The sequence below is a fragment of the Salmo salar genome, chromosome 11, assembly GCF_965601325.2.
Source record: "Salmo salar chromosome 11, fSalSal1, whole genome shotgun sequence".
Taxonomy (NCBI): Eukaryota; Metazoa; Chordata; class Actinopteri; order Salmoniformes; family Salmonidae; genus Salmo; species Salmo salar.
Genome location: NC_138301.1, coordinates 110,704,937 through 110,718,535, shown reverse-complemented (window position 1 = coordinate 110,718,535; position 13,599 = coordinate 110,704,937). Strand labels below are relative to the sequence as shown.

General features: G+C 45.1%; 1 protein-coding gene across 1 annotated transcript; it reads right to left on the bottom strand.

Moving 5' to 3' along the window:
* Window positions 1-2,806: 2,806 nt before the first annotated feature.
* Window positions 2,807-10,261, bottom strand: LOC106563717 (5-hydroxytryptamine receptor 2A-like). The gene is made up of 3 exons (XM_014129527.3): window positions 9,776-10,261; window positions 9,026-9,226; window positions 2,807-5,618 (listed from the first exon to the last, which is right to left on the bottom strand). The coding sequence occupies exons 1-3, from the start codon at window positions 10,062-10,064 to the stop codon at window positions 4,723-4,725; spliced, it is 1,386 nt and encodes a 461-aa protein (XP_013985002.2). The 5' UTR covers window positions 10,065-10,261; the 3' UTR covers window positions 2,807-4,722.
* Between the last annotated feature and the right edge of the window lie 3,338 nt (window positions 10,262-13,599).

Below are 13,599 nucleotides of genomic sequence, written 5' to 3'. Positions count from 1 at the left end.
TCAGGGTGAGGGGCAGTACTGTGCATAGAGTGCTATGCTGTGGAATCTGTGGGAAAGGGGAGCGGAATACAAGGGGCTCTCATTGTTGGGGTTGAGAACTCTGTGCGTGTGTCCGTGTGCGCGCGTGTGTGTAGGAGGCACACGATTCAAGCCTTTTAAAGTGGAAAGAAGTCTCCCCATTCCTAGCTTGGTGCAGAATGATCTAGAAGCTTGGATGCACATTCAAAGTATTTATCTAGCACTCACTCTACATCTCATCCACTAACGACAATTCAAAGGGTGAAAAGTCACAAACTTAGCAAAAAAATAAAATGTCCTCTCACTGTCAACTGCGTTTATTTTCAGCAAACTTAACATGTCTAAATATTTGTATGAACATAACAAGATTCAACAACTGAGAAAAACTGAACAAGTTCCACAGACATGTGACAAACAGAAATGGAATAATGTGTCCCTGAACAAAGCGGGGGTCAAAATCAAAAGTAACAGTCAGTATCTGGTGTGGCCACCAGCTGCATTAAGTACTGCAGTGCATCTCCTCTTCATGGACTGCACCAGATTTGCCAGTTCTTGCTGTGAGATGTTATCCCACTCCTCCACCAAGGCACCTGCAAGTTCCTGGACATTTCTGGGGGGAATGGCCCTAGCCCTCACCCGCCGATCCAATAGGTCCCAGACGTGCTCAATGGGATTGAGATCCGGACTTTTTGCTGGCCATGGCAGAACACTGACATTCCTGTCTTGCAGGAAATCAAGCACAGAACAAGCAGTATGGCTGGTGGCATTGTCATGCTGGAGGGTCATGTCAGGATGAGCCTGCAGGAAGGGTACCACATGAGGGAGGAGGATGTCTTCCCTGTAACGCACAGCGTTGAGATTGCCTGCAATGACAACAAGCTCAGTCCGATGATGCTGTGACACACCGCCCCAGACCATGATGGACCCTCCACCTCCAAATCGATCCCGCTCCAGAGAATAGGCCTCGGTGTAACACTCATTCCTTCGACGATAAACGCAAATCCGACCATCACCCCTGGTGAGACAAAACCGCAACCCGTCAGTGAAGAGCACATTTTGCCAGTCCTGTCTGGTCCAGCGATGGTGGGTTTGTGCCCATAGGCGACATTGTTTCCGGTGATGCCTGGTGAGGACCTGCCATACAACAGTACAACAGGCCTACAAGCCCTCAGTCCAGCCTTTCTCAGCGTATTGCGAACAGCCTGAGCACTGATGGAGGGATTGTGTGTTCCTGGTGTAACTCGGGCAGTTGTTGTTGCCATCCTGTACCTGTCCTGCAGGTGTGATGTTCGGATGTACCGATCCTGTGCAGGTGTTACACGTGGTCTGCCACTGCGAGGACGATCAGCTGGCCATCCTGTCTTCATGTGGTGTTGTCTTAGGTGTCTCACAGTACGGACATTGCAATTTATTGCCCTGGCCATATCTGCAGTCCTCATGCCTCCTTGCAGCACACCTAAGGCACGTACACGCAGATGAGCAGGGACCCTGGGCATCTTTTTTTTTGTGTTTTTCAAAGTCAGTAGAAAGGCCTCTTTAGTGTCCTAAGTTTCCATAACTGTGACCTTAATTGCCTACCGTCTGTAAGCTGTTAGTGTCTTAGCGACCGTTCCACAGGTGCATGTTCATTAATTGTTTATAAAACCTTTACAATGAAGATCTGTGAAGTTATTTGGATTTTTACGAATTATCTTTGAAAGACAGGGTCCTGAAAAAGGGACGTTTCTTTTTTTGCTGAGTTTAGTACAAATATACACTGAGTGTACAAAACATTAAGAACACCTGCTCTTTCCATGACCTAGACTGACCAGGTGAATCCAGGTGAAAGCTATGATACCTTATTGATGTCACTTGTTAAATCCACTTCAATCAGTGTAGATGGAGGGGAGGAGACAGGTTAAAGAAATATGTTTAAGCCAAGAGACAATGGATTGTGTATGTGTGCCATTCAAAGGGTGAATGGGCAAGACAAAAGATTTAAGTGCGTTTGAACAGGGTATGGTAGTAAGTGCCAGGCGCACTGGTTTGTGTCAAGATCTACAACACTGCTGGGTTTTTCACGATAAACAGTTTCCCGTGTGTATCAAGAATGGTCCAACACCCAAAGGACATCCAGCCAACTTAACTGTGGGAGGCATTGGAGTGAACATGGGCCAGTATCCCTGTGGAACGCTTTCGACACCCTGTAGAGTCCATCCCCCGAGACGAATTGAGGTTGTTCTGGGCAGAAGGGGTGTGGGGGGAGACTCGATGCTGTAATCGCTGCCAAAGGTGCTTCAAAAAAGTACTGAGTAAAGGGTCTGAATACTTATGTAAATGTGATATTTAAGTGTTTTTTGCAAAAATGTCTAAAAAAACAGTTTTTGCTTTGTCATTATGAGGTATTGTGTGTAGATTGATTGGGGGGGAAAACAATTTAATCAATTTTAGAATACGGCTGTAACGTAACAAAATGTGGAAAAACTGAATGGGTCTGAATAGTTTCCGAATGCACTGTAGGTAAAAAAGGGAATGTTAGCTCACTGTTTACCTCCTCTCAGACTGGATATTTTAATTAAGCTTTGGTGATTAAGATTTCCAAACAGTCTCACGAGCCAAACACTTTATCAACGGTCTTGACTAGTCTACTTGATTACATTGGGCAGAACAAAAATAAAACAGACATTGAGAGGAGGGGAGGTGTCATGGCTGTCAAAAGGAGAGGACCAAGGTGCAGCTTGTGTGTAGTTCCACATTTTATTTACTCTGTGAAACTATGCAATACATCAAATAACTGAATAGACAAAAAACCAAACCGTGACACAGAGGAGAAACAAACACTACTCAAAAATAATCACCCACACACAAACCCCTACTTAAGTATGATCTCCAATTAGAGACAACGAGGACCAGCTGCCTCTAATTGGAGATCATCCCAAACAAACCAACATAGAAATACAAAAACTAGAACCTAAGAACATAGAAATAGAACACATAGAATAAACCCCCCTGTCACGCCCTGACCTACTCTACCATAGAAAATAACAGCTTACCATGGTCAGGATGTGACAGGAGGCTATGCTTGGTTTTCAATCAAATAAAACTAAATGGGGAAAAAAAACATGATTGTTTTATGTTTCTAAATAGGAAGTATACAGGCACCAACTCACATCTTGTTCAATGCACATAATGGGTTTTCACATGACGAAATTGCAAACTAACATGCGTTTGACACTGGCGCCGCCTTAACGCCAGCCGAAAATAGAGCCCTATACGTTAGAACTGAAGAAGGAAAAACACAGATCATATCATATTAAGCACCACAGGCTAAAATTACATTTTGCATTTACTTATCAATTTCGAGATTTTTGGGTATTTTGGTCCAATAAATTAAAAAGAAAAACAAGTTGATGAAAATGTATATTTATTACTTTTGTTAGTTTATCATACTACTACCATCATCAAAATGTAATGAATTGTAACCCCTTAAATGGACATACATCCATAATTTCAAAACTCACTACATTGAATCACACATAATTTAAAAGCCCATTTCAATGTTACAAACTGGCCTATATGTAGTAACTTACCTTGAAGATCTGATGATTGGGTCTAAATAGGTGTATGACGTTTGGTTGTCTAAATTCATAGGGTTTGTCTTTAACTGCCATTTCCCGAAAGTCAGACTCTATCCACACGCCAACAAATTGTTCTCAGCCTCAGAAGCATCTGCATTCACAACATTTTCAGTGGTTATCCTTAGACCAGGGTTTCCCAAACTCACTTTGCATAATAGGAAAATATGTGCATATTTAATGAGATATCACCTCATTTGTATATTTTAATACAGTATTTCAGAGGGGGGAAAAATATATAAAAATGTAACTAGTAAAAGTTGACTGTGATATATGATTTAAGAAGAAAACAAATACTAAAAGGTGTGGTTCCTGGCCTCACTCTGTCAGAAATATGAACCAGTCTTGAGGTAATGGGGAGTGAAACCACTCCTTGTTCATGAAGACATCTGTTTCCCATTCAAGTGCAATACTATTATCTTTGACTTGAATCTATCATACAGACAGAAAAAAACATCTAGTAAGAAATTACATTTTTATGTATTGTACAGTCTATTTCCATTAGGTGGCACTGTGGCTCCAGGATTACAGAGAGATACAGCAAGTGGTTTTCCTGTAAATGACCCTCTCAAAGCCCTGTTGTGAGAGATGCAAACGCCTTTTGATTTACTAGTAGTGCAGTTAATAGACATTTCATTACAATAACCACACTGACTACACACATATTACTCACTAGCTGTAATTAAATTCTGACACATGTCTTTGGTCACATTGTGCAGACTTAACACTATTTCATATCTCACTGAGTCATGTTTACAGGTCCAGCAACAGGGAGACATTGAGTACATCTCCTGTGTTTGAACAGGAAGTGGAGCTGGAGAATCCAGTACATCTCCTGTGTTTGAACAGGAAGTGGAGCTGGAGAATCCAGTACATCTCCTGTGTTTGAACAGGAAGTGGAGATTGAGAATCCAGTACATCTCCTGTGTTTGAACAGGAAGTGGAGATTGAGAATCCAGTACATCTCCTGTGATTGAACAGGAATATGAGCTGGAGAATCCAGGCAGTGACATGAAGCAACAGCTGTGTCACAACAATGTTTTGTATGTAGAGAGCCTGGAGGGGAAAGACAGTCGGCCAGCCAGCCAGTTCAGACACAGCTGACGTCCTCAGCGGTGGTGGGACAGACACTGGCCAACTTCTCAAGCATCCCAGACCCTGTACCCTCTCTCTCCAACCCCATTCTTCCTTTCATTTCCCCTTTATGCCCATTGTGGCTGTTACGGCTACTGCCGTTGGCATCTTTACTGCATAGAATAGGCGTGACGGTATTAACAGAAATACTGTTGGTGCTCTTGGCTGGCGGGCTTTGGTAGATACACTGTAGGTAGCGGTGGAAGGCTTGTCTATAGGTCCTGTTGAATAGAGTGTAGACCAGTGGGTTGACACCAGAGGAGACATATCCCACCCAAACAAAGACCTTTAGGAGCCCTGCCAACACGGGCTTATTGCACAGGCTTATTATCGAGTCCTCACACAACACGCTCAGCACATTGGTGATGAAGAATGGACACCACATCATCAGGAAGAGGAAAAACACCACACCCAGGACCATGGAAGCTCTCCTCTCATTTTTGATTGATTGAGCCATGCCAGCTCCCCCTGGCTCCTGTCTCCCTGCTGGAGAGATGGGTTGAAGGGAGGCTTGAGAGACGGAAACATCGGAGGAACCAACAGCTGGCAAGGCCTCAGGGGCAGGGTCCTGTTTGAGGAGACGGAGACTGTCCCCTGCAGGGGACCTTGGGGTGATCCTGAGTAGGGCCGGCCGGTTGATTGAAGCCTGGCCTCCATGCAGGAAGTCAGAAGCTTGGTGCTGCAGAACACGCACAGTCAAACAGTAGCTGACCACCATGATGACCAGAGGGACAAAGAAGGCTACGAAGGAGCCAATCAGGACGAAGCTGTGCTCGTTCAGTACACAGGTCCCGTTGACAAACACCTTCCCCTCGTCATGCAGGCCAATCACAGGGATGGGTGTGGAGATCACTGTCAGAGAGAGAGAGAGAGATGGACATGGAGATCACTGTCAGAGAGAGAGAGAGAGAGATGGACATGGAGATCACTGTCAGAGAGAGAGAGAGAGAGATGGACATGGAGATCAATGTCAGAGAGAGAGAGAGATGGACATGGAGATCACTGTCAGAGAGAGAGAGAGAGAGAGAGAGAGATGGACATGGAGATCACTGTCAGAGAGAGAGAGAGAGAAAGAGATGGACATGGAGATTACTGTCAGAGAGAGAGAGAGAGAGATGGACATGGAGATCACTGTCAGAGAGAGAGAGAGAGAGATGGACATGGAGATCACTGTCAGAGAGAGAGAGAGATGGACATGGAGATCACTGTCAGAGAGAGAGAGAGAGATGGACATGGAGATCACTGTCAGAGAGAGAGAGAGAGAGATATGGACATGGAGATCACTGTCAGAGAGAGAGAGAGAGATGGACATGGAGATCACTGTCAGAGAGAGAGAGAGAGAGAGAGATGGACATGGAGATCACTGTCAGAGAGAGAGAGAGAGAGAGAGAGAGAGAGAGAGAGAGAGAGAGAGAGAGATGGACACGGAGATCACTGTCAGAGAGAGAGAGATGGACATGGAGATCACTGTCAGAGAGAGAGAGAGAGAGATGGACATGGAGATCACTGTCAGAGAGAGAGAGAGAGAGATGGACATGGAGATCACTGTCAGAGAGAGAGAGAGAGAGAGAGAGAGAGAGATGGACATGGAGATCACTGTCAGAGAGAGAGAGAGAGAGATGGACATGGAGATCACTGTCAGAGAGAGAGAGAGAGAGAGAGAGAGAGAGATGGACATGGAGATCACTGTCAGAGAGAGAGAGAGAGAGATGGACATGGAGATCACTGTCAGAGAGAGAGAGAGAGAGAGAGAGAGAGAGAGAGAGAGAGAGAGAGAGAGATGGACATGGAGATCACTGTCAGAGAGAGAGAGAGAGAGATGGACATGGAGATCACTGTCAGAGATAGAGAGAGAGAGAGAGAGAGAGAGAGAGAGAGAGAGAGAGAGAGAGATGGACATGGAGATCACTGTCAGAGAGAGAGAGAGAGAGATGGACATGGAGATCACTGTCAGAGAGAGAGAGAGAGAGATGGACATGGAGATCACTGTCAGAGAGAGAGAGAGAGAGAGAGAGATGGACACGGAGATCACTGTCAGAGAGAGAGAGATGGACATGGAGATCACTGTCAGAGAGAGAGAGAGAGAGATGGACATGGAGATCACTGTCAGAGAGAGAGAGATGGACATGGAGATCACTGTCAGAGAGAGAGAGAGAGAGATGGACATGGAGATCACTGTCAGAGAGAGAGAGAGAGAGAGAGGGATGGACATGGAGATCACTGTCAGAGAGAGAGAGAGAGAGAGAGAGATGGACATGGAGATCACTGTCAGAGAGAGAGAGAGAGAGAGAGAGAGAGAGAGAGAGAGAGAGAGAGAGAGAGATGGACACGGAGATCACTGTCAGAGAGAGAGAGATGGACATGGAGATCACTGTCAGAGAGAGAGAGAGAGAGATGGACATGGAGATCACTGTCAGAGAGAGAGAGATGGACATGGAGATCACTGTCAGAGAGAGAGAGAGAGAGAGAGAGAGAGAGAGAGAGAGAGATGGACATGGAAATCACTGTCAGAGAGAGAGAGAGAGATGGACATGGAGATCACTGTCAGAGAGAGAGAGAGAGAGAGAGAGAGATGGACATGGAGATTCACTGTCAGAGAGAGAGAGAGAGAGATGGACATGGAGATCACTGTCAGAGAGAGAGAGAGAGGGACATGGAGATCACTGTCAGAGAGAGAGAGAGAGAGATGGACATGGAGATCACTGTCAGAGAGAGAGAGGAGAGAGAGAGAGAGAGAGAGAGAGAGAGAGAGAGAGAGAGAGAGAGAGATGGACATGGATGATCACTGTCAGAGAGAGAGAGAGAGATGGACATGGAGATCACTGTCAGAGAGAGAGAGAGAGAGAGATGGACATGGAGATCACTGTCAGAGAGAGAGAGAGAGATGGACATGGAGATCACTGTCAGAGAGAGAGAGAGAGAGAGAGAGAGAGAGAGAGAGAGAGAGATGGACATGGAGATCACTGTCAGAGAGAGAGAGAGATGGACATGGAGATCACTGTCAGAGAGAGAGAGAGAGAGAGATGGACATGGAGATCACTGTCAGAGAGAGAGAGAGAGAGAGAGAGAGAGAGAGATGGACATGGAGATCACTGTCAGAGAGAGAGAGAGAGAGAGAGAGAGAGAGAGAGAGAGAGATGGACATGGAGATCACTGTCAGAGAGAGAGAGAGAGAGAGAGAGAGAGAGAGAGAGATGGACATGGAGATCACTGTCAGAGAGAGGGAGAGAGAGAGAGAGAGAGACATGGAGATCACTGTCAGAGAGAGAGAGAGAGAGATGGACATGGAGATCACTGTCAGAGAGAGAGAGAGAGAGAGAGAGAGAGGACATGGAGATCACTGTCAGAGAGAGAGAGAGAGAGAAAGAGATGGACATGGAGATCACTGTCAGAGAGAGAGAGAGAGAGATGGACATGGAGATCACTGTCAGAGAGAGAGAGAGAGAGAGAGATGGACATGGAGATCACTGTCAGAGAGAGAGAGAGAGAGAGAGAGAGAGAGAGAGAGAGAGAGATGGACATGGAGATTCACTGTCAGAGAGAGAGAGAGAGAGATGGACATGGAGATCACTGTCAGAGAGAGAGAGAGAGAGAGAGAGAGAGAGATGGACATGGAGATCACTGTCAGAGAGAGAGAGAGAGAGAGAGAGAGAGAGAGAGAGAGAGAGATGGACATGGAGATCACTGCCAGAGAGAGAGAGAGAGAGAGAGAGAGAGATGGACATGGAGTTCACAGGACAATTAATATCACTTATTATTGTCATATTTAAACCAATGCACAAACATGGCTACATCTATCTCAAAAACATTATATTATTAGAAGAGGTAATCATAATGATTAAACAACCAGCAGGTGGTTTCAAGGAAGCACATGAGGGCAGAGAAAGTGGATTGAGGTTTTTAGATGAAGTCAACAAGCTAACAGGTTGACTGGCTGTCCAATTTCTGTGAAACCAAAAAAGCCTTGAGCCATGAGACCATAATGGCTTGTCCTGTCGTCCCTGTTTAGAGCATCTCTCAGCGTGAAGATGTCAGGGAGCCCCAGGAGAGGTCAGAGAAAACGGCTCCGTTTGGCTTTCTGACAGACTGTAGAAAAAAAGCACTGATGTTTTTTTCTTCAAAAAGGCAAAACAGAAAGAATGTCACATAGTAACTCACTATCTCTCCAGGCACACAGACAACACAGTAGGAGGACATTATTTAGCTAGATCTCTTGTTCAATCGTTTTTCCCCCTCCTGATTTGTCAGCATGAACTCACCTATGGAGATGGTCCAGACGAGGGCGATCTTAGCCTTGGCCTTGGAGAGGGTGTTGGAGCGGCTATGTTGGATGGGGTCACAGATGCCCACATAGCGGTCCAGTGAGATGGCACACAGGTGCATGATGGATGCTGTGGAGAACAGCACGTCTAGGTAGATCCAGACAGGACAGAGGGGTCTGGGGAAGGGCCACACGTAGTCTGAGGGATGGACAGACACAGTTCACTAACAATTACTGATATTTCATTATCAAATCTGCACACCTGCTTTGTGACCAGGCAAATAAATCCAAGGTCATTTTTCAGTCTCATATATCATCAAATAGACTGCCATGATGTAACTAGAAAAATCATGTAATGATGTAATGGATCAAAGTCTTTCATCCTTAATGACATGAAAATAATGAATGTTTATGAGGGAAGAGTTTATCTGGCTGTTGCACATTAGCACACAAACCCATTTGATCTAAAATAAACAAACTCTTCAATGCCATTCAAAGTAATGGGGCTTACTGAGATAAGGGAATTGTGTGGGAATGGGGTAATCTCACATTAGAATGTCTTTCTGTCTCCGATAGACATTCCATAACATGTTAACCAGGATCTTTTTCCTCACCGTCTTCCTCATCCACTCGAACATCCCCTCACAATAAAACCTCGTATCCCTAGCTGCTTTCAATTGATCATTATTCAGAGGGTAAACAAATGCTGCTTTGCTAAAAGAGCTCAACCTACCACCTACCTACCTACCATAGAGAATGTTGATCAGTGAGACCGGCATGACGAGAAAACCCACAAGCATGTCTGCCACAGCAAGGGAGCGCAGGAAGAAGCTGGTGGCATTCTGCAGCTTCCTCTCCAGAGACACAGCCAGGATGAGCAGGATGTTGCCCACCACAGTGAAGAAGATGACCATTAAGATGAGCAGAGCAGGCCAGTTCTTCTCCTTGTCAGGTGTCTCCGGTCTGGAGTCAGACTGATTCCACTCCACGGGGAAGCTCAGATTAACGAAAACCGTAGTGCTCTCTGGCATAGTCATCCTGTCACTGAGAGAGGCTATAGGCTAGACCCTCCAAGCAGGGCTGCAGCTGTGCTCAGCCATCCATCACCTGTGTTCCAAAGCAGCACTATGGTGCTCAACAAACATTGAACTTCCTGCGGTGCCAATGATAGACCGAAGGTTTAGTTTTTCATACCCCTGGAACACTCGGATGTTATTTGTGATGATATTTATTTTTTTATCTGCAAAATAAACCGAAACAGTTCTGAGTTAGTCACATTTCTGTAAACACATTTCCACTGTAGACAGACAACTTATCTTGTGTATTAACAGAACATTACAGCCACATCAACCTCTGGTCCAATGTATGTCACATCTGTCTGTGATTCTCAGCAGACAATCTTTTGGTTATTCAACTGTAAATTGAACAGTAATGCATTTCAGCGATTCACTCTCCTTATCATAACCACAAAACTAAGGACCTATTGCGGGATTGTTTTTGTTGTCATAGGAGACTTTGCATAACAAATATGTGTACTGGATGTGCAAATGTTATTTTTCCATTGTTTACTCCCCCCCTAAACGGTTAAGCTATTTTATTTATTCAAATGATGTACTAGTAGACATGACATTCTATTCGCATGTGCACATCATACAGAGTATACATCATACAGAGTATACATTTAGAGCAGATGGCAGAAGACGATCATCATACAGAGTATACATCATACAGAGTATACATCATACAGAGTATACATCATACAGAGTATACATTTAGAGCAGATGGCAGAAGGCGATCATCATACAGAGTATACATCATACAGAGTATACATCATACAGAGTATACATTTAGAGCAGATGGCAGAAGGCGTGATTCCCTAATTACTCTGGTTAAAGTCCGCTATTCCTGACAGATGGTCTGGATGCTCTGGGCTCTCTGCTGGTGCCAAAGAGGATGTGCAGTGTGTGATCACGGGACATGGATCCGGTTCTGATCCACGGAGTCAAGGAACAGCTGGAACGCTGCCAGAAAGCATGCAGTATCAATAAGATTCGCAGAGACTAAGTCTTGAACTGCACTGTTGGTTAACGGCTTGTAAGTATGTGTTTCACTGTAAAGTCTACACTTGTATTCGGCGCATGTGACAAAAAGTTGATTTGATTAAAATAGCAAAGAAATGATACAGAGCTTGGCTATTGAAAAAGACCCCAGATGTCATTGCATGCTATACTTCTGTAAGAACGGCCAGCTGCTGATGTTTATCACATTGGTCTCTGTGCCACATCGGGAGTCTGGGTAATATGCTGTATCTTTGACAGTCAGACTAGAAGTCACTACCACCGTAAAAACGTCATACCATACCGTGCTATAATCCCAAACGATGTCAATGTATTACCCTTCAAAGGGACTAAAGGCTAAAGAGAAAGACAAATTAGAAATAATCTGAGTTAATTTTAGTCCTTGGATGTCTTCATTCCTCCAGCAAACATTGAGGCTATGTGTGTTTGTTACCGTTCCATGTCATTCCAGCCATTGCAATGAGCTTGTCCTTGTATATTTCCACCCACCAGCCTCCAATGGTCTGTAGGAAAGATGACATCACCATTGTGTTCCTCTATGTACAGTATCTGTGTTATCTTTTTAAAGTCGTAAAGTGGAACTAACAGCGTTTTAATTACTTTGCAGATATGAAACAAAAAGACAATCATAATATAAGTGAAAAAAAATCTCATTCACAGTTTAGGCTACAAAACCAACTTTATAAGAGTTTTTAAAAATAGGTTCTATTTGACATAAAAATCCATGATGTAGAACAGGGCTCTCCAACCCTGTTCCTGGAGAGCTAACCACCTGTAGGTGTTCACTCCAACCCTGTTCCTGGAGAGCTAACTTCCTGTAGGTTTTCACTCCAACCCTGTTCCTGGAGAGCTAACATCCTGTAGGTTTTCACTTCAACCCTGTTCCTGGAGAGCTAACATCCTGTAGGTTTTCACTCCAACCCTGTTCCTGGAGAGCTACCCTCCTGTAGGTTTTAACTCCAACCCTGTTCCTGGAGAGCTACCCTCCTGTAGGTTTTAACTCCAACCCTGTTCCTGGAGATCTACCCTCCTGTAGGTTTTAACTCCAACCCTGTTCCTGGAGATCTACCCTCCTGTAGGTTTTCACTCCAACCCTGTTCCTGGAGAGATACCCTCCTGTAGGTTTTAACACCAACCCTGTTCCTGGAGAGCTACCCTCCTGTAGGTTTTAACTCCAACCCTGTTCCTGGAGATCTACCCTCCTGTAGGTTTTCACTCCAACCCTGTTCCTGGAGAGCTAACATCCTGTAGGTTTTCACTTCAACCCTGTTCCTGGAGAGCTAACATCCTGTAGGTTTTCACTCCAACCCTGTTCCTGGAGATCTACCCTCCTGTAGGTTTTCACTCCAACCCTGTTCCTGGAGAGCTAACATCCTGTAGGTTTTCACTTCAACCCTGTTCCTGGAGAGCTACCCTCCTGTAGGTTTTAACTCCAACCCTGTTCCTGGAGATCTACCCTCCTGTAGGTTTTCACTCCAACCCTGTTCCTGGAGAGATACCCTCCTGTAGGTTTTAACTCCAACCCTGTTCCTGGAGAGCTACCCTCCTGTAGGTTTTAACTCCAACCCTGTTCCTGGAGATCTACCCTCCTGTAGGTTTTCACTCCAACCCTGTTCCTGGAGAGCTAACATCCTGTAGGTTTTCACTTCAACCCTGTTCCTGGAGAGCTAACATCCTGTAGGTTTTCACTCCAACCCTGTTCCTGGAGAGCTAACATCCTGTAGGTTTTCACTTCAACCCTGTTCCTGGAGAGCTACCCTCCTGTAGGTTTTAACTCCAACCCTGTTCCTGGAGAGATACCCTCCTGTAGGTTTTCACTCCAACCCTGTTCCTGGAGAGCTAACATCCTGTAGGTTTTAACTCCAACCCTGTTCCTGGAGAGCTACCCTCCTGTAGGTTTTAACTCCAACCCTGTTCCTGGAGAGCTACCCTTCTGTAGGTTTTCACTCCAACCCTGTTCCTGGAGATCTACCCTCCTGTAGGTTTTAACTTCAACCCTGTTCCTGGAGATCTACCCTCCTGTAGGTTTTCACTCCAACCCTAATCTAGCACACCTGATTCTAATAATTAGCTGGTTGATAAGCTGAACCAGGTTAGTTAGGTTGAAGCAGGTCCATGGGGATTCGCGATGACAGCAGTCAAATTTAAGTACTGGAGATAATTGCAAACATAACAGAAGGTAACAAAGAAGATGGCAGACAAGGAAAAAAAGGAGGAAGTGGAATATACACTACATGACCAAATGTATGTGGACACCAGCTTAAACATTTCATTCTAAAATCATGGGTATTAATATGGAGTTGGTCCCACCTTTGCTGCTATAAGAGCCTCCACTCTTCTGGGAAGTCTTTCTACTAGATGTTGGAACTTGCTTCCATTCAGCTACAAGGTCGGGCACTGATGTTGGGCGATTTGGCCTGGCTCGCAGTCGGCGTTCCAATTCATCCCAAAGGTGTTCGATGGGGGTTGAGGTCAGGGCTCTGCGCAGGCCAGT

Coding starts and splice junctions, on each gene's coding strand:
- LOC106563717 (XM_014129527.3), bottom strand. CDS start 10,064: ATGACTATGCCAGAGAGCACTACGGTTTTCGTTAATCTGAGCTTCCCC. Junction 9,227..9,775: donor ACTGATCAACATTCTCTATG/GTAGGTAGGTAG, acceptor TCCATCCCTCAG/ACTACGTGTGGCCCTTCCCC. Junction 5,619..9,025: donor CGTCTGGACCATCTCCATAG/GTGAGTTCATGC, acceptor TCTCTCTGACAG/TGATCTCCACACCCATCCCT.